General features: G+C 37.3%; 1 protein-coding gene across 1 annotated transcript; it reads left to right on the top strand.

The window, feature by feature from the left end:
• Positions 1–445: 445 nt before the first annotated feature.
• PIK3CG (phosphatidylinositol-4,5-bisphosphate 3-kinase catalytic subunit gamma) lies at positions 446–24,208 on the top strand. The gene is made up of 10 exons (XM_054399620.1): positions 446–2,449; positions 4,447–4,512; positions 4,607–4,832; positions 9,149–9,252; positions 9,987–10,133; positions 11,458–11,548; positions 15,524–15,654; positions 16,281–16,392; positions 18,245–18,402; positions 23,866–24,208. Exons 1-10 carry the CDS (start codon positions 446–448, stop codon positions 24,145–24,147), a joined length of 3,321 nt encoding a protein of 1,106 aa, XP_054255595.1. The 3' UTR covers positions 24,148–24,208.
• The last annotated feature ends 891 nt before the right edge of the window (positions 24,209–25,099 follow it).

The raw sequence follows: 25,099 nt of genomic DNA on the forward strand, positions 1-25,099 counted from the left end.
GGCAGGAGAAGAATCAGTGCTAAATCAAACAGCAGCATGAACAAATCAGTATAGTCAGATTGCTTATCCTCAGTGAAATCTGGGAAGACTATTAAAAACCTCTGAATTATTTAATCATTAGGTGTTGTGGTTTTTTGTTTGGGGATTTTTTTTTTTTTGGTGTGGGGTTTTGGGTTTGTTTGGGTTTTTTGTTTGGTTGGTTTTGGTTTGTTGTTATTGTTTTTCTATATTTGGTTTTGATTAATGGATTATGTCTGAGGTAGTTCATGTAAATTAAGTATTTATGACCAGACATTAATGGAAAGGGAAATATGGAAAGTGTGTTCTTATCAGGATTTTGACTGGCCTGAGATTTGAATTAAGAAGGATTAAAAAGTAAGAGTAAAGAAAAATGTAAATGAGAAAGTAACCAAATATATGTGTGTTTTGCTAGATTTCTTCTGGCATGGAGTTGGGGGATTATGAACAGCCTGTTGTTATGAGAGAGGAAAACAAACGAAGGAGAAGAAGAATGAAACCTCATTGTACATCAAGTAATTTATCATCAATGGAACTGATATCTATTGAGTTCATTTTACCTACAAGCAATAAACATACTAAAGTACCAGAAATTATATTACTTGAAATAGCTGGCAACTGTACAGTTGAGCAAATGAAAGCACAGATTTGGATGCGTGCAATAGAGATGAGTCAAGCCACAGATTTCTACCATGCATTCACCCCGGATCAATTTATTCTGCAGTATCAAAAGAAAGGACAGTGGTATGAAATTTATGATAAACATCAATTATTACAGACATTGGACTGCATACTGTACTGGAAAGTGTTACAGAAAAAGGTAGGCAAGATCTATGTTGTCCAGAAACAAAAACCATCAGAAGAAGTCCAGGAATTTCAGCAGCAACTTAATGATTTAATTGGCTATGATGTTACTGATGTAAGCAATGTGCATGATGATGAGCTAGAATTTACCCGTCGCAGATTAGTCACTCCACGAATGATAGAGGTAGCCTGTAGAGATCCTAAATTGTATGCTATGCATCCATGGACTACATCTAAACCACTCCCAGAATATTTGTTTAAAAAAATCACTAATAATAGCATTTTCATAATCATACATAGGGGAACAACTAGCCAAAAAATTAAAGTGTCAATAGATGACACTCCAGAGATGATTCTCCAGAGCTTTTTCACAAAAATGGCAAAAAAAAAGTCTTTGATGGACATTCCTGAAGATCATAGTGAAATGGATTTTGTTCTCAGGATTTGTGGCAGAGATGAGTACATTACTGGAGAAACACGAATCAAAGATTTTCAGTGGATAAGACAATGCCTTAAGAATGGGGAAGAAATCCACCTTGTCTTAGACAATCCCCCTGACCCAAATGAGGATGAGGTTCAGAAGGAAGAGTGGCCTTTGGTGGATGACTGTACAGGAGTTACTGGGTACCATGAACAATTGACAATAGATGGAAAAGATCATGAAAGAGTCTTTACTATCTCTTTGTGGGATTGTAATAGGAAATTTAGGGTGAAAATAATTGGTATTGATATCCCAGTTTTACCAAGAAATACTGATCTCACTGTGTTTGTAGAGGCTAACATTCAACATGGGCAACAGCTTCTGTCACAGAGGAGGACTTCATCAAAGCCTTTTACTGAGGAGGTTGTGTGGAATATTTGGCTGGAATTTGATACCAAAATAAAGGATTTGCCTAAAGGAGCACTCCTCAATCTTCAAATATATTGTGGCAAAGCACAGGGACTGTCCACAAAGACAAACCTTCAGTCACATGAATCTCCCAACTCTGATTCAAAATGCAAAACTCAGCTTCTTTATTATGTAAATATTTTGTTGATAGATCACCGCTTCCTGCTACGAAGTGGGGAGTATGTGCTCCATATGTGGAAAATTCCAGGCAAGGGGGAAGAACAAGGAAGTATCAATGCAGACAAGCTCACATCAGCAACTAACCCAGATAAAGAAAACTCTATGGCTATCTCCATTGTGCTGGATAAATATTGTCACCCAGTTGCCTTGCCCAAGCACAGAATAACATCAGACTCTCAAGGGGATAGGACACGAGCGGAAATGCCCAACCAGCTTCGCAAGCAACTCGAAGAGATCATAGCAACTGACCCACTTAATCCACTTTCTCCTGAAGACAAAGAACTGTTGTGGCACTTTAGATATGAAAGCATAAAGCACCCCAAGGCCTATCCTAAGCTGCTTAGCTCTGTGAAATGGGGACAGCAAGAAATAGTCGCCAAAACATACCAGTTGCTAGCTAAAAAGGAAGTTTGGGATCAAAGCACTTTAGATGTTGGACTCACAATGCAACTTCTGGACTGTAACTTTTCAGATGAAAATGTCAGAGCAATGGCAGTTCAAAAACTGGAAAGTTTAGAAGATGATGATGTTCTTCATTATCTTTTACAGCTTGTGCAGGTAAAGTGTATTTGCATTCTTGAACTCTGCCTTCCAGGAATATTTGCATTACCCCATCACCCCATCATTCCCATCATAGAGTTAGGAAACTCTAGTTTTGAAGTCGTCAGCATTTAGTCAAAGCGGTGGTAGTAACCAAATCAACCCAAACCACACTTTCTACAATCACCTATTGCCTGTGTTGTTATTTTCATGTTACTGTTGCCTTGTGTCTTAAAATTGGTTTCTTGCAATCTGGAAATTGTCAACAGTAGCATAGCTATGATGGGGACAAATCATAACTGTGCTGTCTCTAATCCTGTTCAGGTCTGAATCACAGAGCCCTGCAGAATGGTTGACTGGGTTTACCAGTATTTTGGAAAGATTGTAGACAGACAGAAAGTAAAGACATATTGATGCAGGCAAGGCCTGAAGAAAAATCCAGCATTGGGTTTTAGTTAAAGAATAACTGTAGATACATAGTTCGTTGCAATGACTTCAATCTTGAACTAGTAAGGGGACCAAATTTTTCTGGAAGCTTCCAGAAAGTATTAAAAAGTAAATAAAGGATTGCTCAGACTCCATAATAAGATTAATTAATTCTAGGACTGTGGTTTTAATTGCAGTAAATCACTGCTGTATCAGTTTAAAGTGCTTTGTGTGTGGATCTGCTAAACAAAGTGTTGGGAAGGTTATGTCAGTTATACAAGAAAATTGGTTGGTTTGCTTCTTTGCATCATGGTGCTGGAGCTGGACAGCCTGTCAGAGGCCAAGTCATATCTGATGGCTGATGGGAGGTTCTTCCCTGCAGTTCTTCCTGGTGAGCACATCCCCTGAAGCAAGGAGACCCAGCTTTCCCACACCGCACAGGACTCTGGTTCATGCATAAATGCTATTGCCCTGCAGAGCAGGAAATAATTTTTTCAAAGACTCAGAGGACAAAATTGGCATTCTTGTTTTTTTAAAGGAAATGCTGCAGCAGGAGAAACTGTGGGATGGGGCTTTTAATCTCTCCAGGTTCAGAGAGAGCCCAGGTTCCCAGGAAAGTAAAGTTAGTATTTCAAGTGTTGCTGTGCATCAGTAATGCTTTAAACAAACCCTTTTTAGCCTTGTCTTTGCTTGCCTGAAGATTAGGCTCCCGAGGCAGAATTTATGCACTTCTACATTAACCAAAGGAATCGCTGCAGTTACCTCATTGGGCCTCCCACATAGCTGTTGCTATGTATATGCTTGGCTTGTGAGTTTTTGGTGTCTACACGTAGCTGAGCAATTTTATGCACTTTGGTATCCAAATAAGGAATTTGGGATGGTGATTGGTTGATATCAAAGTGTCTGAGAGAATGGGGCAAATACTGGTTTTTTTTTCTGTTTGTTTTTGAAATTATTTCTTTCCAGGAAATACAAATCTGGAGAGTTTTAAAAATAATAAATCTCTCTAACAGTAAATTAAATTACTGTATCATAAAATTGTATCATAAAATCATCTCTTTTCTCACCCTGGCAGGTATACATGTATACATTTTTCCACCATTAATCTTAATACAAACCTCCTATAAACTTAATTGCCCCTTAACTGGTGAAGAACTTGCTGGGACTAAAACCACTTTTGAAGTGGACAAGTTCCATGGTACAGCCCACTATCTGGAAGCATGATTGCTTTCTGGTAGACAGCAAAAAAATTCCAATCATGACACTTCAGAAAAAATATTAACCTTTTCTTTCCACTCTTTTTTTTTTTGGCAGTATCTTGAAAATATCTGTGGGCTTTGGTGGAGGGGAGGGGCTATTGGATTGAGAATAAATGCTTCTGTGCTCACACAGTCATTTAGAAAAATAAAAAGCTCTGGTGAAATATTCCTCTTAATTGTACTTCATTAATATAGGAGTTTTCTTGAAAGACTTTGTTATACATTTTCTACTCCTGCAGCAGTGTGTTCTCTGGATGTCATTGGTGAAGTATAAGTGCAATGGCATCTTTAATCTGTTACTAATATGTCTTCTCTGTTCTCATTACTCAGGCTGTGAAATTTGAGCCATATCATGACAGCGCATTAGCCAGATTTCTGCTAAAACGTGGTTTGAGAGTAAGTACTTCACAATAAAGCCAATTTACACAAAAATTACTGGCATTATTAAAACCCTTTGTCAAGAAATTACAGTATTTTTCTTTACCTCTAGAACAAAAGAATTGGTCACTTCTTGTTTTGGTTCTTAAGAAGTGAGATTGCCCAGTCCATGCATTACCAGCAGAGGTTTGCAGTCATCCTAGAAGCCTATCTTAGGGGCTGTGGAAAAGCAATGCTACATGATTTCATGAAGCAGGTTCAAGTAATTGAATTGCTGCATAAAGTCACAATGGAGATAAAATCAGTTTCTGCAGAGAAGTATGATGTCACTTGTCAAGGTATGTGCTAGCAGGCATTTCTTTGTAATATTTTTTTATTTCTCTTTGAGTGTGAATATCTAGGCAGCAGATTGTGTTGTTTGTTTGGAAAATGAATGGATAAATTACTATCAAAGGCCATCATTACTACTTGTTTTAAAATGCCAGTGTAAGTTAATAGTGATTGAACCAATAATACATTTGTTTGTCATTCCGCCATAAGGGGGGAAAAATATCAATGTTATAGACACCCAGTACTTTCCCGTGCTTTAGCTTATCTTCTTGAACCTCACACCTTGCAGCTGAGAAACAGGTAAGTTCTTGTACATAACCCTTAGCTGAATTCCAGTGCTGAAGAAGGAAACAACCCAGAACACAAATATTAACTGGAAATAAAGAGGGAAAAAGTGGCCCTTGCCAAGGAACATGGCCTTACTCTAAGCTGTCACTAAAAGACTTGGCAAGAAGACCAGGGAGGAGTCCTATGCCATGGTCAATCAGCAGTGAATATACAGAGCACATCTTTGCGTTATTGTGATGTGCTGAATAGGAGTCCTGTGAGACACAGATGTGGTATTGTTATTTCTAGTTCTTGTAAGCACTGCTTTAGATGCCACAGTAGAGTTAGGCAGTGCCTGTTTGCCTTTGGGTTTTGCCTGCCTTTATTTTTCCCAACTTGCTCAAAAACTTGTTTGTCATCATTCCTGTTACCTGGTGTTGGGAGTAAGCATGAGAACACGTACGACAATATTCAAATTCTAAAAGCTGTAGAGACCAGCTATTCCTGCATGTTTAGCTTGGTATTCTGGATAGAAAGTGCTTAGTTTCAGGAAGCTTTTCCACTCTAGTTATGCAGGAGCAGGTGTGGTGTTTTAAAAGAAATTTGAAGGAAATATGCATTTATTCTTCATAATATGATGTTATACCAGTTACATTACCATATGGCTTGACTTAGGGGACTTGCTGAATCCCCATGAAAAACAGTCTTTCCAAACAAGTTTCTCAGATTTATCTTAAAATTTTCTGTAATCTAAATATAATTGGTCATAATCCCATGTCTTGAAAAGAAACTTTACAGCCTTGCAGATGTACATGCCTGTAACAGCAGTGGTTTCCATAATACATTATCTTTGAAGGATGTGTGGGCAGAGAAGAGAAGTTTCAAGAGAAAGCAATCACATTACCACCCACCAGGTTTGAATTTAAAGAATCTTTGTATGTAGCATACAGCAGAACACTGAAAAATTACTTATATAATTGACATTTTCACTGAATAAGGCTTCCTGAAACTGTGAAATGCCCTACTAATGCTATATCTAATTTAATTTATTCTGAGATTATTAAGGATATGATTTTTCCTACAGGCACCTTTCACTTCCTACATTATAAAAAATGAATATTCTAAAATGGCTTCTTTAGCTTATTGGTGTTTTTTTTTTTTTCCCAGTAATTTCTAATGTTTATAAGTGGTTTATATTTTCAGTTCAAACGTTTCAAACTGTTTAATTTAATTCTGTTATGCAGCCTCATGTACTTCTTGCATATAGTTTTCTTCCTCCATTATTTGTGGTCTTTAAAAAGAATCACTTCTTTCCTGTATGGTCCAGTAACAGTCATGCCATCAAACTGTTTCTTTCATTTTTCATGCAGTCATCTCTTTGATGAGGAGAGGCTAAATGACCTGGGTCTCTTTAGCCTGGAAAACTGAAAGGAGACATTATAAATGCATATAAATACCTAAGGAGTGGAGATCCTGAGGATGGGTCTGGGGTCCTCTCAGTGGTGTCCAACTACAAGGGGCAGTGAGTGCAAACTAGAACACAGGGGATTACACTTGAACTTAAAGGAGAAAATTCTATTACTTTGAGTGTGTTGGAACACAACCTCCAGAGAGGTTGTGGAGTCTCCTTCTTTGGAGACTTTTAAAACCCACCTGGACGTGTTCCTGTGCAGCCTGATCTGGGCAAACCTGCTTTAGCAGGAGCATTGAGCTAGATGAGCTCCAGAGGTCTCTTCCAATCCGTACCATTCTGTGATTCTATGATTCTCATCTCTTTGCTTATATTTGAACTTAGAGAGTAATAATAAATTCTTGAGATCGTACTAGTACATATATATATGTATCTATAATTGTACAGGTTTGTCTGCTTTCATCACCACTCTGTTAAATAATTTCTCTCCCAAGAATGCAGCTGTTTCTTCCCTTAAAATGGATTGTATTTTCTTTCTTAAGACAGATAAACTTGGAATTGTTTTAGCAAGTGCCTTCACTTGTATTATAAAATAATTTAATTCCTAATCTTAACTAGCTTCAATTGGTTGGCATACAATTTTCAAATTATATTACATTACAACAAGGAGATTTACTGAAATCAAATTAGATTTGTCTAGGGAATCAATAGTTACATTTTAGAAAGCTGTTTCATGACCCCAGTTACTACAACCTACAGATATTTTGGTTAATTTTGTTCTTTGTTGGTTTTGTTTGTTTGTCTGTTTTTAATGTATCTTTATAATCACAAAGTTTATAATTACAAACTTTGATAAAGTCCACTTATTGGCTGCTATATCTTGCTGTCAGATTTTTTTACTTCTTAACCACAGTGGTCACCACCTTTTCTAAAACCTTTACGTAGTTCTTTTCTAAAAGCCTTTAGGGTAAGTGTTAACATTTGTGTTCTGTGAATTCTCAGGTAATTCTTTTAGCTGGACTTTCTTAATTTCATAGCAACTTTTGAAATGTCTTTGTTTTCTGGACATGAGCTGGCAATGGGCTCTTGTAGCTCAGAACACCAATCATATCCTGGGCTGCATCAAAAGAAGCCTGGCCAGAAGGTTGCTCTGATGAGACCCCACCAGGACCCCAATTGTGTCCATCTTTGGAGTCCTCAGCACAGTAAAGATATGGACCTGTTGAGGAGGACCATGAAAATGGTCTGAGGGCTGGAATGCTTCTCCTCTGAAGAAAAACTTAAGAGTTGGGGCAGTTCAGCCTGGAAGATGCTCTGGGGAGACCTTATTCTGGCATTTAAGTAAAAATGGCTTATAAGAAAAACGGCGACAAACTTTTTAATAGGGTCTGTAGTGATAGGACAGGGAGTAATGGTTCTAAACTAAAAGAAGGTAGATTCAAGCTCGATTTAAGGGAGGCATTTTTTACAATGATCCTGGTAAAACACTGGAACAGGTTGCCCAGAGAGGTGGTAGATGCCCCATCCCTTTGAGCAGCCTGATCTAGTTGATGATATCCATGCTTATTGAGTGGCAGTAGGACATGATGACCTTTAAAGATCCCTTCCAACTCAAACCCTTCTACAATTGTATTTTAGATTTTATGTATCAAGTATCCAGGTCCATGTCTAGCTTTCTCATTACAATTGCTTTTTTGTTCTTTAATTATTATCTCCAAAATTAATTGAGCATATGTATGCAGTTTCTGCTGTGTATCTGCAATTTCTTTTAGAACAGTATTCAGGTCTTAGTCCTAACTGAGAGTATTACTTAGTGTATTGCTTATTCTGCGAACACCTGCTAGCTGAGATGAACAGAGTGCATCATATATAATATAATGCACACTGTTCTGAGATGAAGACTCAGAAGCTAGAGGTTTTATGAATGAAAAGATTGAGTTATGAACATAGAATCACAGAATACTTTGGGTTACTTCCAGGGATGTGAAAATTCTTGTTTGTATAGACATACAGTGAAATTTCTTCTTAATGAACACGTGATTTAACAAGGCTGAACTATGAAAACAGTTTTTAGAGGAGAGGAAATTCTCAGTACCTCTGTAATTGAAGTCCTTATGATTACAGTGTAGTTGACTCCAAAAATACAAAAGCCATGAATCTATCAGCAAGGGCAATGCAGTGGGTCAAAATAATACTGAAAAATGTGAGGTGCTTTTTAAATTCCTGCTCCTTTGGGTAGATAGCTCAATGTTTCCTTGGCAGTTATAAGAGCAAACTAGTTTTTGGTATGTTATGTTGTGCTGTGTTTTGTTCTTAAATTAAAGGTGACGTGACATTTCAATGTATCTCAAGTCTTCAGAACACCAAGCACACCACAGTGCTTCTAACATTGTGTGGATGGCACATGACTTGTGAGGTGCTTGAAGATTTTAGCTACCTGAAACAGCCCAGAGCATTAATAGAGTGAATTAAAGAATCTCTCTCCATTCCTCAAATCAGGAGATGCCTCAGGAAAGCAATTTAAAAAAGAAGCTAAATGGAGGAGGATTTTAGCTAAATCATTACGCTTAGCAAGTTTGATTACTGGTAACTTTTTTTTACCTTCCAACTTTTGGGTTTGTTGTGTTTTTTCACTTGTAATTGCAGTTATTGCACAGCTGAGACAAAAGCTTGAAAAACTGCAGAGCAGCAAACTTCCAGAAAGTTTTAGAGTTCCATATGATCCTGGGCTAAGAGCAGGAGCCCTAGTGGTAAGTATCTTCTGAGTTTTTGAATAAACTCTCCTATTTGAAAATACATGCCTTGTATAAAAAATTTCTACTAAATTGCTTAAAAGTCTTTTTTCACTGTGAATATGATGACACTTCATGAACTCAGTAAACTTTTGTATTCAAAGCTATCAGCATTACTTTTAGGTATAATGACATGTGACCAAACACTGAAAACATGCAGCAACCCATAAAATCCTAATCATTAATTGCCTCTTCTCCTCAGTCAAGCAACAGGACTACAGGAAATGGTTTCAAGCTGCGCCAGGGGAGGTTTAGGCAGATGTTAGCAAATATTGCTAGAAGTCGCAGGGGTAGGTGATGCGATAAATAGCACTGGAGAATGATCTGTTTTTGCAAAGCACCTGTTAAAGTGTTGTTGTGAGGCTCTGTTATTTGCCATTTTTCTCTTTTTTTCTAGTTTAAAATGTGGGGAGTTTTTGGTCTAAAGCAGATTTACAAGCTAAGTGCAGTTTCAAGGAGTCAAGACATGTTTTTGCCTTTATCATGGATAGGGTTAAAGGTTGTGAAGGTTCAGTGAGGATTTTAGTGACAAGAGAATACCATTCCTTCCATGTGCTTTAAGTGTGTGTTTCTTGTGGTGTAACTAATTGGAAGTCGGTAAACTATTCTGCAGCTGGTGTGTAAAAAGGTAAGTTGTGTTGATGTTGCATATTGATGCTGTGTTGATGGCTAGCAAAATGTGTCTTTCACAGATAGAAAAATGTAAAGTAATGGCATCTAAGAAGAAGCCCCTCTGGCTTGAGTTTAAATGTGCAGATCCAACAGCTCTGTCAAATGAAACCATAGGCATAATCTTCAAACATGGAGATGACCTCCGTCAGGACATGCTTATTTTACAGGTATGATAGCTAACATGAGTATTTTAAAATATTTTTACTTTACTTACTAGAAGTATGCATACCTTATCTTTAGTTTCCATATAAAATTCACAGATTCAGAGATTGCATTACGTTGGAGGGGACTCTCAAAGGTTATCTTGTCCAACCCCTGCTGCAGTGAGCAGGGACACCTCCAACTAGATTAGGCTGCCCAGGGGATTATCTTTTGTTTTTTTAAACTGTGTAAGGCAAGGTTGACATAAAAACTGCATCTTCTTTCTTGTATTGCTCTTTTTTATATTACTGTGTTGTGGGTTAACCCTGGTGGGATGGGGAAAAGGAAAGGAAAAGCAAAAATACCCAATTGTGGGTTAAGATAAAAAAATATTTAATAAGCAAAGGAGAAGTAGAAGAAGAGAGAAAGAAACAAAACAAGTAATGCGAAGGCAGTCACTCACCACATCCCATGGGTAGACCAATGCCCAGCCAGTTCCTGTGCAAAAGATTGTTAACCTACCTAATGCCCTTCCTCTCTGTTTTGTTGCTGAGCATGTTATTCAGCATAGACTGTAGACTGTTTCTTCAGCTGATTCAGGTCATCTGCCTGCTTGTGATCCCTCCCAGCCTCTTGAGCATTCCCACAGTAGTCACAGTGGGGCAGAGTAAGAAACAGGGGCAAACTTGACACCCTGCAAACACTGTTCAGCAATAGGTGGAACATCACTTTGGTCACCAGCCTAAACCACACCACCGTACCAGCTGCTCTGAAGAAAATTAGCTTACATCCCAGTCATATGCAGTACATATTGTTACCCTGTTTTCTCCTGCTATATGCCATACATACTTCAGGTTTTTGTGTTCTAGAGAAGGAGTGTTATTTAGTGCAAGATGGTCTGTTTTTCTGATTAGGCATTTTTGTAGTTTATTTATGCAATAGGTAAAGTTACAAATGAAAAAGAAAGTGGTAGGTAGCATTGTTCTAGTAATATTTCAGTTACTGTTCCGACAAACTGCTTTGTTAGCACTTTGGGGGGATATTTATGGAGAAAATATGGACGTACTTGCTAATTCATTCAATCTCAGTTCATGTAGAAATCATACAATATATTTGTTAGTATTTTATAAAGCAGTAGAGATTGCCTGGGCAGAGGACAGATGAGGAAACCCTGCTTCTGTAACTGATAATCTTGAATGGCTTTACATTTCTTGTATTTACCTCTTAATCTGTAAAATAGCTAAGTAACTTTACCCCCATCGCAGAAGTCTGGGTAATGTTGGTTGTGTGAGTAATAAGTAATGTCCAAATAATCTGAAATAATTTAGCATATATCTTTGGTTTTACTAGATTCTTCGAATTATGGAATCCATTTGGGAAGCAGAATCCTTGGACCTCTGTTTGTTACCATATGGTTGTATTTCTACAGGGAACAAAATAGGTAGGTGATCATGCTTGCTACGATTAGACGTTCAAAATACCATAGTTACAGATGTTGCATGTAGGAGAGGTTTCCTAGTATGCACTGTGAGGTCATTACGCTTCCTGTCAGCAACCCTCAGTTGCATCTTAGCAATGGTTTCTGCCCCTTCTGATGGGTATCCTTCAACTGCTGTGCCAGCTTAACTGACTGATGCCTGTGCAAGTCCAACCGCTAGAGTTCTGCTGCAAGTTTCTCTTTAATAATCATATTTGATAAAAAATGCAGTAAAAGTGAGTGCACTTCCTAAAGATGTGTTTTAATGTGTGGGTAAAAATAAAATAGAGAAAAGAGTTAAAATAGCAAAACATTTATGTTTGGGGTTTTTCTGACCTAGAGCTTCATGCCCTGTACTACACAGCTGCAACAGCATTACTCAACATAACGCTCAGGCAGTATTTCTAAGTGGACATTAGTTCCTGCAGCACAGGTGATCTATTTTCCACATTTCACAGTTGGAGAAGTCAAGTAGTTATTTACAAAGCTGCTGGAGAACTGTGTGATGTTGTGCAGAGCAACCTGATCAGCTCTGGAAGAGTACAATTACATCCTGAAATGCCAAACTGATGTATAATTTATATGTCTTGATGGCTCCAAACTGTCTCTTTGTGGTTGTATTTGCATATATTATGTAGCCTAGCACATCCACATTGCACAGTTTCCTAATATCCAGATAACACAGAACTAACTGTAGAGCAAATTTTGCTGACCAGTTTATGAATGATTGGCTGGAGGAAAGACTCCTCAGTGTAGAAAAATTGGCCATGCCTAAAAGAAGCAGTTGTGCTGAAAAAAATGCTTTGGCTGGTGTAAACAGTGAGTCGGTGAGACAAATTAACAAGTACAGCTCTGCCATTTACTTAAAGCTTGAACGTGTGTAAAAATTAGCAAGTTTGTTCATTCCTGTCATTGATGTAGCTTGCAGTATGACAATAACTGCATGGATTGATAAAATAATGATAATACAAACATTCTATGTGTCTCCCATGATCTTTTTTTTTTCTTTTTCAGCAATAGAATTTCCTTTATGGATTTAAAAATAATAAACTCAGCCCCAGTAGAATTAAGATCTTTTAAAATATATATCTGTAATGTACTTCCTCTCTAAAATCCATTGCTACATAATTTTTTTATTTTTCTTCCTTTTGAATTCAAGATATCTCAGCAATGCAGAAAACTCAAACTTACTGATAAAATACTTGGTAGTGTGACACAATAGTTTCTCCTAATACAACTGGTTTTAAATTAAATAAATTGTATAGATAGAATTCTAATAATAAAAGAAATATTATATATATATACATATAGAAATGCTAATTAACTGTAAATATAAGGAGGGTTGGCATTTTTCCTCTCCTTTAGGTGTGTTATAATGAACCTAATATTTTAGAGAGATTTTTAGGATTTAATTTAGTTTTGTTTAAAATAATCTTCAGACAATGTGATATATTGGAATAATGGAGAAAGGTGGGGGAATTCTGCCAGTCATTCTAGGATTCTTATATTTATGTTACAGACTTCATTATTCTTTCATGAATTGTTAAGTGACTCCTCATTCTTTTATCTCAAGGAAATAATTGCTTATTTTTCCTACATGCATGGGGGAGATGTAAGCACCAGGGCAGGGGCATAATTGATCACGCAAACACTTCTGTTCCATTTGCTGAGAATACTTGCAGCCAAAATTAGTAATGTCCAATGTGGGACACTGATGTAGAGCTTGTACTTGTTTGGAATAAACCCAAAAAGTAGTGGCATGCAAATGTTTTTTCACAATATTCATATGTGGCCTTCTTCCAACCTTTTTCTTCCCTCCCTTGTAATAATTCCATGGACTTTGAGGCGGTCTCTGTGGTTTGACAGAAGGAGGACAGTAGCCCATTCTACAAGGAACACAGGGAAATGACCAAGTATCTTACACCTGGGGCTGGCATCCCATTCTGTGTAGAGGTTTCTCAGCCTGTGAAGACATCTGCATTCAGTGCAGTATGCAGTTTTGGAAACATTCGTCCTCTCCACTGCTGCTGCCAAACAAACCTCTGTAGGAGGAACTTTCTCTTCTGTGTATAACTGCTAAAAGATTAAACCCTATTCTCTCTCCCTTTGACGTGGCCATATGTTCCCAACTCTGCAAGGCAATTATCACTACTTATTATGCCACATCATTGCCAAATTTAAGAAGTCAAAGCTAGCACTTAATATGAGTCACCTGCTTTAGTACTGCAGATCCCCAGAGACACATAGCATAGTGCATGCATTTACTGCTGCACTTCCACCCAGCTGAACAGAGCCCAACTGAGATCCTTGATACCAATTACAGAAGCCATACCTACTTGGAGGCACGTCTGTATTTAGAAGGATTTGTCAGCAGAGATATACTGTTCTAGCAGATAAAATTTTTGTCATGGTACCTTTAAAGTATTGGGCAGAATAAGAATGGTTTTATACCACACTTTTGGCAGTGCAGTGGAGAATGGTCAGTAAAGGATTTCCATTTGCAGCTGCTTTAAAATCTGGGGACTTTTCACACTGCTGATCGACGTAACTATGCTGGAAGAAGTTTTAAATGCAAGGAGAAGCAGAAGATACCTCCTGCAACAGTTCTCTCCCCTGGTGCCAGGGAGCTTTTGGCCAGTAGAGGGAGGTTGGTGAGCACAAGCAGACGCCTTTTCAACAGCTGGAATGTGATTTGGAGCTCATTCCCAGGAGGAAAACAATAGCTTGACAAGCTCACACCAAAATGCAGAGCTTTTTTATTTGGTGGTGTTTGTGGGTTTTGGAGGTCTTACTTCTGTAACAGTTTTATTGCAAACAAACTCAGGCCACTCTCAAGACAGAAGAAAAGCCTCCAAGCAGTATTCAGCCATGAATTTAACCACATGCAAAAGGAAGGACAGGAAGAGATTACTGAGCTGCTACCCTGTTACTGAAAAATTTGCACATAATTCAATAATTGGAAAAGCATAGGACTGTGAATAGGTAGAAATCCGTAATTTCAGCAAGAGTGTCGAAACTGAATCAGAGACTGCTTTAAATCACTTTGGAAAAATTGGATATTTTTGTTTGTTTGCTTGCTTGGAGCTGGAGGTGAAACTAGGCTTTTACCTAGAAGATGCTGTTGAGCTTGAACCAGAGGAAGAAAACATATTATTTCAAACTACCAAATAAGTTCAGCTATAATCTGTCTTTCCCCCATACCAGTATGCCTGGTACAGGGACAGAGTGCATTTGCTAGTCTCAGCTACAGTGCAGAGTTGTATTGTAGCCTCTGTTTCTTCTTTTCCTTCTAGCATCTCCTTCATTGCATGCCATGGAGTCTAAAGTTTCTGCACTATATTGCTGTGATGTGCTTATTTGCCTTTACAAGGATCAGTTCAGATTAGGGACTGACCTTTGGACCACCAGCAATCCCACTGCGGTACCTCACTGTGTATTTCTGAACCTTGCTGTGTGTATGCATGCTTACACTTCAATTTGATTTACTGTAGGAAGGCCAGCTTTGTCACAGCTCTGGCAAAACTCACATCCCTAGGCTGCTGCAACACTGCAGCTTCTCTTCAGCTCCTCAGATTTTTGAAATTGGAGAGAAGCTGTTGGGAATGTGAGCTTCGGCAAGGGATCAGGATAGGAAGTAGTTCTTCTCCTTGGGAAAAGCCTTACACAGAGGGTCCCCTCTCATCATGTGATTCCTTCCATTTTCTAAGATTTTACATTCTCATGGAGGAGTTTAGGATGCCAGGCTCGTCATGAGCTCTGGCTCGTTTCAGCTGGGAGTGAAAAAGAAACTCTGTTTCTTATAAAATAAATTTCTACTGACAACCTATGAAGTTTCATAGTTCATTTAAAAAAAAAGGTTTAAATTTAATTTTGCATATTTTAATATGCATTGATATACATTTAATAACTTTTTTCTGACATATTCCTTGTTTTCTCTAGGAATGATAGAAATTGTGAAAGATGCTACAACAATTGCCAAAATTCAACAGAGTACAGTTGGCAATACTGGCGCATTTAAGGATGAAATACTAAACCAGTGGCTCAAGGAAAAATGCATGATTGAAGAGAAGGTGAGTTCTTTGAATTTTAAGTGGGATTTTCAAATGCACCCAACTAATTCAAGAGTACAGAACCCATATGGTTGTGTTTGTGTTACTTACATGAGTCTGGAGAATCCATTCATTTCCCCTGTATTCAGCTACGGGTGTCCATGAAACAGCCTTTAGTATCCTGCTGGCAGCTGAGCTCCTGAAAAACAAGATGCTTTAGAAATTACTTCTTTGTCAGTCATGATTAGAAGTGATACATGAGGAGCAGATTGAAAGGGCTTCTAAGAATACTGAAAGGGTATGTGGGTTTAGAGGATTTAAATGCAGGGTTTGGGCACTTTCAACTCTTTACTTAGGTAGATCCCTTGACCTACTAGAGCTGACAGGTTTTTTTTTCTCACAAAGCATAGACAACTGTATGCTTACTTTATTTGTGCTATAGGATAGAGCCTGTTTCCCACAGTATAGTGACTGTAATATAGAGCTGTGATCTTAGTCTCTACTGTGCAGTGGAGTGTTCTATAAAACAGTTTGTCTAACTGTTGATAAGATACATGTCAACAGAAAAGCATATAACTTTGAGAATGACTGAATTTAATTCCTAGCATTGAAGGATTTAACATCTCTTAAGAATTTTTTTCTTTTAGTTTCAGGCAGCTGTGGAAAGGTTTGTTTATTCTTGTGCCGGATACTGTGTGGCAACCTTTGTACTTGGAATAGGAGACAGGCACAATGACAACATTATGATTACAGAAACAGGTGAGTTATTTCTTAAGAATTTCATAGAAGCAGTGGACACTGTCTATAAATCATTAGATTTATCTTTCATTTTAATAAATAATGTTTTTAACAATTAATGAAGAGACACAATCCAGTTCTGTCAGCATTGCTTACAAGTTCAGTTCCTTTTGTGACATTAAAATATATTGTCACTCCTTTTGGCCTTCATATAGACTCTAGATATTTATCATCTGTCTCTTCTAAAGACAAGTTTGTTAAGAACTGAGCACAAAGAATGTAAAACTTTTTAGTGTCTAGATCTAAGATCTAAAAGCAAAAAGCCTTCAAAAAAGCAGACAGCTGTTCACTTGTCTGAAGTGTGGATGTGGTTCTGACAATGTTCAGTGAAACCATGTATCTGTCAGAATTCAGATGGTACTGGACTGATTTAACTTCCAAGGAACATAATCGCTTTCTATAATATTGTAGAAAATCCTAGAAAATAAGTTTACATGGAGTGTATTTGTTTTGCTACTGAAGTCTGTGGGATGGCTTCAGTCCTGAATGAACAAATAATTTTTTGTATTACAAACTTTGGGAATTCTTTCTGTAGCTTCACATTGATTCATCCCTAATTTTACTTGCCTGTGGAAGCCCCAGAAAGGACCCTAGAACAAATAGTGCATATGGAGGAGATCTGTTTGATCAAAGAAATTAACTTCCAATTTCATAATTGTCTTGCTTCATAATTGTCTTGACATAATGCAAAGGGACAGAAAGTACTTTCGGGCTTTGTTAGAAGGCGTCTATTTAATATTAATTATATTACAGTTAAGGTTTTAACAATTTAAGTCTAGAGATAAAGAGAAGTGAGCTAACTGAAGACTACAGTAAAAATAATTTACCAGATGTTCTTGAGGAAAAGAAGATAAACGCTGTAATTTCAAAATTATATATAATATAATGTAGTGTTAGTGTCCATTGGCATAAAATGAAGGAAAGGTCAGTAGAAAGGGAGACAGAGAAGGAAAGGTTACTCTGTTGTGGTCAGGAGCAGAGCCTTCGAGTCTTTGGGAACTGTCTTGAGCAACAGAAGCTAAAAGGACGTCAGTCTGAGAGGTCTGCAGAGATTATCAGATTTAGTGGGTGGAGAGGACTCAAACTGTCTGACATGCTGAAACATCTAAGGATGTTCCGCCTACAGATCACTGTTAAGTATCATTTTACATAATTTGATGATATACATTTCTTTATAGACAAACCACTATTACAAATATGTGTTTTTAAGTAACCATACTCTTTTATCCTTATATCTTGGCTGCCAGTGACAGTAATAATCTGAAGAGCAACAGCTCTCTCCAGTCATATAGGTGTAGGGGAGTTTTCATGGCTTTCCCAGAAACCAATACCCTACTACAATCTTAAAGTTATCCAGAGGGTGACAACGTAAACTTATTCTGCACAGTGCAGAGTGGTTTAGAAATTGGTAATGGAGGTCTGTGTTGAAGAAGCATTTTCTAGTGAACGGCATTAGCCAAGAAGCTGGATAGTGTCAGAATCCCAAGGGTATTTGAAACATAATCCACAAGCCTTTTCCATGTAGTGGTGTACTGGGGGTTGATTGTTAGGGATCTGAGGCACAAACCTGCCTTGACTGATTTTTGAAAAGCTGTGATACAACAATAAATAAGAATTAACTTTGCCAATAGGACAGATTTTTTTTTTCATTGTTATTTTTAAAAAGAGAAAATAGGGATTTTTTTTTCTGCTGAAAGAAAGTGATCATACATATCCCAAGAAAGAAATTTTGGAATTACTATAAATACAGTAATAAGTATCTTTGGCAGTTTATTGTATTTGAGCCTAATTGTGACTTCTTCTCTTTATGAAGGTAACCTTTTCCATATTGATTTTGGCCATATTCTTGGAAATTATAAAAGCTTCCTTGGAATTAATAAGGAAAGAGTTCCATTTGTGCTGACCCCAGATTTTCTGTTTGTCATGGGGACTTCTGGAAAGAAGACAAGTGTCCATTTCCATAAATTTCAGGTAAAAGAGTAAATATCTAGCTGCAACTCAATTGAACAATGTTTTTTACCCTCTGAAATGAGCATTAGTGCTTTAGTTTTCAAAGGTCTATGCTGCTGGGTATTATGTTAATAAAATTTACTGAATCATGATACAATTCTGGGATATTTTAGGCCCAGCTAAGGGCAGAAATTGTCTGTAGGATTATGGGAACTAGAATTCAAATACCCACAAAACCACATTGAAAAGCTTCAATTAGCAGCAGACCAGATAGCCAGTCCTTTTTGTTTCCTGTCTTGATTGAAAATACATTGCAGAGGCTCCAGTATTTGTGCAATTAGAGGAGACTCGTACCACTAAGTAGAGCTTTCTGCATAGCATGAGCCAGGTGCAAAGCATTCTATAGCTGACTTTGCCAGTAGTGTTCCCTCCTGATTCTGCCCTTGTGTTCTGGGGCATTGAATACTACATCTGAATACAAATCTGCAGTGACCCTAAGCTATGTCAGATTCTGGTTTTGTGAAGTGGATGGACTTAACACTCTGAAATAAAAGAATGGGGTTAAAACTCTATTCTATTGTAGCTTCTATTTGAAACTGCGCCCCTCTGAAACAGTTGTGGTTCTTCAGTCTTGTGTAGGACTTGGGCAAGAAGGGAGGAAAGCAAAATGCTCTTTAGTATGTTTAATGAAATGGCTGAGAGCATTGCTGAGCAGAAATAAATGTGTCTGGGATGTTATTCCTGTGCTCATCTTTAGGGACTTTAAATAAGTGCCTGATTTAGAAAGCAGGTTTCCTACAGTATCACAAGAAAAAAATCTCTTCCAGAGTGTGAGTCAAAGAAATATCCTGACTTGGGTGTTCTGGATTCCCTGAGGATGAGCCAGTCTCTATCCTGTTAAGGAGTCTGGTTTTCTAACCTAAGTACATATTGAAGATTCTTTTTGTTAGATAATGAATATGTCCCTTTGAACATATACCCGATTATACTGCAAATAATGAGGCAATTGTCATCCTTGAGCCCAGACTTCCAAAAATAACTAAAGAACCAGGGCCAATTTTTTAGTCTTTGCATAAGGACTAGCTTTATCACAGTGCAGGTGCTATGAAGAGGACCTGTAGTTCAACAGACTAAAGAGCAGGTTGGATTTTGCTATGAGAAGGGGATGCTGAGTCCATGGTCTCAGAGAACCCTGTGAGCAGTGCTGTGTACATGAAAGATGCTGTTGCTACAGCCATAAGTCATTTGCAAGTGTGGAGTGCAGATGCCACTCTATAGTATGTCATTTTAAAGAAGACCTCGGTTCTGTAAGCAGAAACTAGTTGAAAATGAGAACATGTGTTTATGGAGAACTGGAAGACTAGCAACCTGCAAGTGTCTGCAGTGAGATAATGTGTTCATAGATACACATCATTCAGCATTTAAAGAAAAGCTGACCTTTAATTCAGCAGTCCAGATACCTAAAGCAATAGGAGATTTCAGTCCTGTTCTTAGTCTCTCTTGAGTAAGCCATGCTTTCATCATACAGTCTAATTTTTACTGAATACACATTTTGTTGCTCTGGTACAAACTTCTAAATACTACCATCCTACTAATGCAGATGGTTTAGGAATACTGTGATGGTGCCAGTGTAATTTCTGCTAGTGTCATTAAGGAAATGAAAGGTGCTTTACCTTTGTGAATTGGGACCGTGATAGTGACCTGGTCATTTTAAGTGGGATGATTTAGGTACAGGCAACAATAAAAATGTCAGTTCTGCTGTATTAGATACTTTTTATAAACTGCTGTTCAGGTAGTACATTAAAAGGCTTTTCTGCCTCAAAGATGAATAAAAAGAAAGTTAAACAGTAAAACAATAACACATCCCATATTTTGCTCTAAAACCCACATTTTAATTACATTGTCAGAGTACAAAAAATAAACAAAATTATAGATTCACTTTTCAGCTGACTGATTTCATCATGTTTCCTAATATTGAGGGATTCAGTTAATGTGCCTGCTGACTCATTGGCATATTATTCTAAAAGTCTCAGCATTTATCCTTCATTGATTTTTAAGAGCATCTCTGTTTAATTTGTACATCATCTACACATAAAAAGGTTGTACTTCAGAGGAATACTTTGGTTTTTACAGGCTTTGGTGTTTCTGATATTTTTAAATACCTGCTTTTAAAAAATGTTTATTTCTCTGTCACTCGTTGGATACAGTCCATACAGACGTGTTAGCCATGGTTTATACTGCAGATGTCAGAGGAGGCTAACTGACAAATAATTTTGATTGAAGTTCAGTGCAACAGAGTATAGTTCGCTATTGATGAACTTCTAAAGATGTCAGTCGCCGCACAGCTTTTCTGGAACTAGCCATCAAGCTCATTTCTATTAGCTCTTCATCTAAATTTTGCTTCCCTTTCCATTTGTGATCCTTAAAATGGTTTAATGATAGTTCAGGGCAAGAGGTTGTTAATGACATCACAGAAATGCTTAGCAGGAAGTAGTATTTTTAGTCCTAAGGATAATATTTTATCATATCCTGAGGAGGATATTTTGGCCTATTTGAAAAATGTATTTAAGCGTGACTCAATCTGAGATGACAAGTATTTTTCTGTTCCGTCAATGATTTTTTCTGCTGCCTTAGTACTGCCCAGGTTTCTCTTGCTGTAATTGTCATGCGCTGACATTTCCAGCCTTTGGCTGAAATCCAGGCAACTCTCTTACTCCTCTATGCACACAACTCTTTCACTTCCTACTTGTAGAAACTCTTGAGAGACCCTCATCTAAGATCTTTGTAATCTTTTGAGCTCTGTCCACCTACTTATTATTAGCTTGCCTAAAATTGTCCTTGTATTACATTTTGAGTGCATTTTTATTAATTATATTTAATGAATTATTTTTTTCATTACTCTGCTAACTTTGATAATACAGAGATCTATATTTTCAGTACCAATCAAATTCTTTTATACCATGTGTTTACAAAATCCCATGTATTTGATTTTCAAGTAAGGGTGATAGTAAAAAAATACTTTCTTGTAGTATACTGTACAGGGAAGGGATGGCCTATATAATAGAACTTGGACACTATATTATAAAAATGCCCTATCCTAATTCTTGGAACAGTTTCAAGCTCTCAAAATAATGATCCCTTATTGTCTGTTGAATAAAAGGATTTTGGTTTCTCCTCAACTCCTCTCATTTTGCCTATGGGATTCTTCTCAATCTCATGGTAAACATCTCCATATCCTTGACACATAGGTATGTGTTATTTGTTGTTCTTTCTGCCTCACTTAGAAGTGTGAAAATTGGTTTTCTTGAAAGATGTTAGTTCAAAGCTCTATTCAGTTCCAGTCTGAATAAATAACTGTAACAGACAGATACAGGGTTTTAAAAATCTTTTTACTTCCTGGAAGGTCTGCCTTTCAGATGCTGCGATGCCAGGTTCTTGACTGTGTAATTGTTTTTCTGTCTCAGACACCTGCAGTTTCTCCACAGAGAAATGTAGAATCTTCTTTGATATAACTATAAAGAGCTTTCATCTCTTTCAAGGGGAACAAAACATGTACTAACTCTTGTGACAAGACTTCTCTGTTTGAAGTTGATAATAGAATTACTTTTTTTTTTTTTTTTTTTTTTAATTTTCCCCCTGGTGTCATGGAGAGAAACTAATCCCTGTGATAAGATGATGGTGTTTTCTATCGTAAATTGTGCCTTGAGCATTGCAATTTATCTTCTGCTTCACTTGAACTAAACTAGCATTATAGTTTGTAAGTATGATCTTATTTCAGGATAAAATTTACTTGGAAATAGAGTGAGAAACTACTGGAGGGCTGCCAAGATGATTAGGGGACTGGAGCATCTCTCTTACAAGGAAAGATTGAGAGACCTGGGACAGTTTAGCCTGAAGAGGAGAAGACTGAGAGGGGGTCTTATAAATGATTCCAAATATCTGCAGGGCAAGTGTCAAGAGGATGGGGCTAGACTCTTTCCAGCGTTGCCCAGTGACAGGACAAGGGGCAGCAGGCGCAAACTGGAACACTGGAAGTTCTGTCTGAACATGAGGAAAAATTTCTTTACTTTGAGTGTGACAGAGCACTGGAACAGGCTGCCCAGAGAGGTTGCAGAGTCTCTTTCTCTGGAGACATTCAAAACCCACCTGGATGCAGCCTTGGGCAGCCTGTTGAGTGAACCTACCTTAGCAAGGGGGTAGGACTAGTTGATCTCCAGAGGTCCTTTCCAACCTCTACCATTCTGTTTCTTTGAAAAGTTTAGGCAATAGGGGAAAAGCAACCCTACAGACTGATCTTCAGCGTGTCATCATCTTTCCTTAACATCTTCCTAACCTGTCTGGTTGGTTGTCCTGGTGTTACTGATGTGAACAGCGATAGATGTTAAAGATTATTTATGCACTTCTTACTGTTTCTAAGGAAGTAAACCAACATAACCCTTGTAAAAAATAAACAGTTCTAGAGGGCTGATGAGATTTGGTGGAATTTTATATGAAAATATTTGGATATCTTAAGAATTCTTTAACAGTTTCTATACATTTGTTGAAAAGCTAAAACTGAATGTTGAATTGGGTAGCAATTGACATTGCTTCAGCTTCGATTTTAATTGCAACAACCTTCTTGGAAATATTTTTCATCTTGTTACATTACTGCATTGTAGGCCAAATTTAACTTTCTAACGTATGATGGATTCCTTCATTGCATTGTCTTCCTTAAGATGATATTTCTAAAAGTAAATAAGTAATAATATAAGAAAGAATCATTTCAGTTTCTGTATTAGTCGCTTTGCATTAAATATTCTTTTAAAAAGCATTTTGTGTTTTTTCCAAGCTGCAGAAATTTCATTTTTCTAAAGGTTATGTTGTTAAGCACAAATTATTTCTGTATGGAAGTTAAAAAGCTATTAAGAAAATAGTTCATGGAATCCAGTATGATACTACATGAACAGTGGAGTCCTGCAGCAAGGCAGCATGCCTAAAAACTAGAGCTGTCAACTGGAAAAATTTCTCTGAACCAAGCCTGAAAAATCGGCATTAAATAATCTGTCACCCCTGCAAAGTTAATAGACATATATATAAAATGAAGAACAGTCCCCTGGAGGTGCTCTGTTATTCAGTATCACTTGCCAGCCATGGTCTTTAAATGGGAACATACCAACTGGAAAGGAAGACAGTGAGTTATTGCTGTCTCTTTTAACAGCCACAGAAATTTTATGAAGTGAAGATTTTATGCTTGAGTAATTAATGTCATTATTATTAAAAAGAGCCTTTAGTTTGTACACCAAAACAGTACTTGTTGCCCCAAGGTGCAGTGATGAATGAAGTAATACTGTAGGACGTTTCTGCTCAGGTGAATAGCTCTGTTGGGTTTTCTCTCTGAAGTACTCAAGAGATTGAATAGTGTTTGTCATGAGAGCTTTGTGCAATTTTTACACCATCCCTGTCAGTTCCCCCAATCATTTAACAAAAAATTCTTATGTCTTGTAGGATGTATGCGTGAAGGCTTATTTAGCTCTTCGACATCACACAAACCTGCTGATCATTCTATTCTCCATGATGCTAATGACTGGAATGCCCCAGTTAACCAGCAAAGAAGACATTGAGTATATCCGGGATGCACTGACAGTGGGAAAAAGTGAAGAAGATGCCAAAAAGCATTTCCTTGATCAGATAGAGGTTTGCAGAGATAAGGGCTGGACTGTACAGTTTAACTGGTTCTTACATCTTGTGCTTGGAATCAAACAAGGAGTAGAAAAGCATTCTGCTTAATATTTTGTGCAAATCAACTATGGGTGTGAATAGGAGGTTAGTGAATCTACATGGCATTTATGAATGCCAAATAAATGAGCAGTCAAAATCGTATTTACTTTGATGGCAGCTTAAACGGATCTTCTAAAAAGGCAAGGACTTATGCTGTGCCCCTCCAGAAGATCTTCCTGTAGTTGGGTATTTTTTTTTTTTTTAATGTCTAATGACAATTTAAGTTGCTGGATTCTTTTAACTGGTTGCTTTGCTGATGTGGCTGGCATTTTTCTTGTTTTCCTTAGAAATAATTTCAGCTAAATATGAAGGAGAATCTTGAGTAAGATGATAACCTACAAATGCAAATATAAATCCCTTATGACATTACCTTAATTGTCATGAGGCCCTTCAAAAAAAAAAGCAGAAGAATCTGTTTAAAATCTATGGTTAAACTGAAATCTTTATAGGCAATTCACTTCCTTCTCAGGATAGCTTACGCTCAAATGTTTTGCATCCACATCCTTCTTTTTTGCCCCTTCCTTAACACTTTGTCCTTCTTGGATTTTTAATATGTTGTCAGTAGAAAATAGCTTTGGATGTTTACCAATTTATGCCCTATATACCTGATATAGACAACTGATTTTGATTGTCCTACCAGGAGAATTTCAGATTTGCCTGGAAGTTCCTCAGGTTTGAGCTTGAAATTCTGAAGGTTTCATTTTGAAAGGTTTGCTGTTGTACTTTTTCATGGGGCATACCCATATTATATTACAGATTATATTAGTACTATGAAGTTAATAAAATTCTACCTGTATAGTAAAATCTTTGTAGAAAAAGCAATGGTACTTCCTTACTCCTCAGAGAAACATTATGTAAGAGTAATTGACATTTTACCAAATATTTGAGAAACCCAAAGTTATTTATTATTGGTGATATATTTTTGGAATATACCTAGGAGGAATTAAATGTAATCTTTGAA

This window comes from Indicator indicator, chromosome 3 (assembly GCF_027791375.1).
Source record: "Indicator indicator isolate 239-I01 chromosome 3, UM_Iind_1.1, whole genome shotgun sequence".
In the NCBI taxonomy this organism is placed as follows: Eukaryota; Metazoa; Chordata; class Aves; order Piciformes; family Indicatoridae; genus Indicator; species Indicator indicator.

Coding starts and splice junctions, on each gene's coding strand:
- PIK3CG (XM_054399620.1), top strand. CDS start 446: ATGGAGTTGGGGGATTATGAACAGCCTGTTGTTATGAGAGAGGAAAAC. Junction 11,549..15,523: donor TTCTACAGGGAACAAAATAG/GTAGGTGATCAT, acceptor TGTTTTCTCTAG/GAATGATAGAAATTGTGAAA. Junction 16,393..18,244: donor CATTATGATTACAGAAACAG/GTGAGTTATTTC, acceptor CTCTTTATGAAG/GTAACCTTTTCCATATTGAT.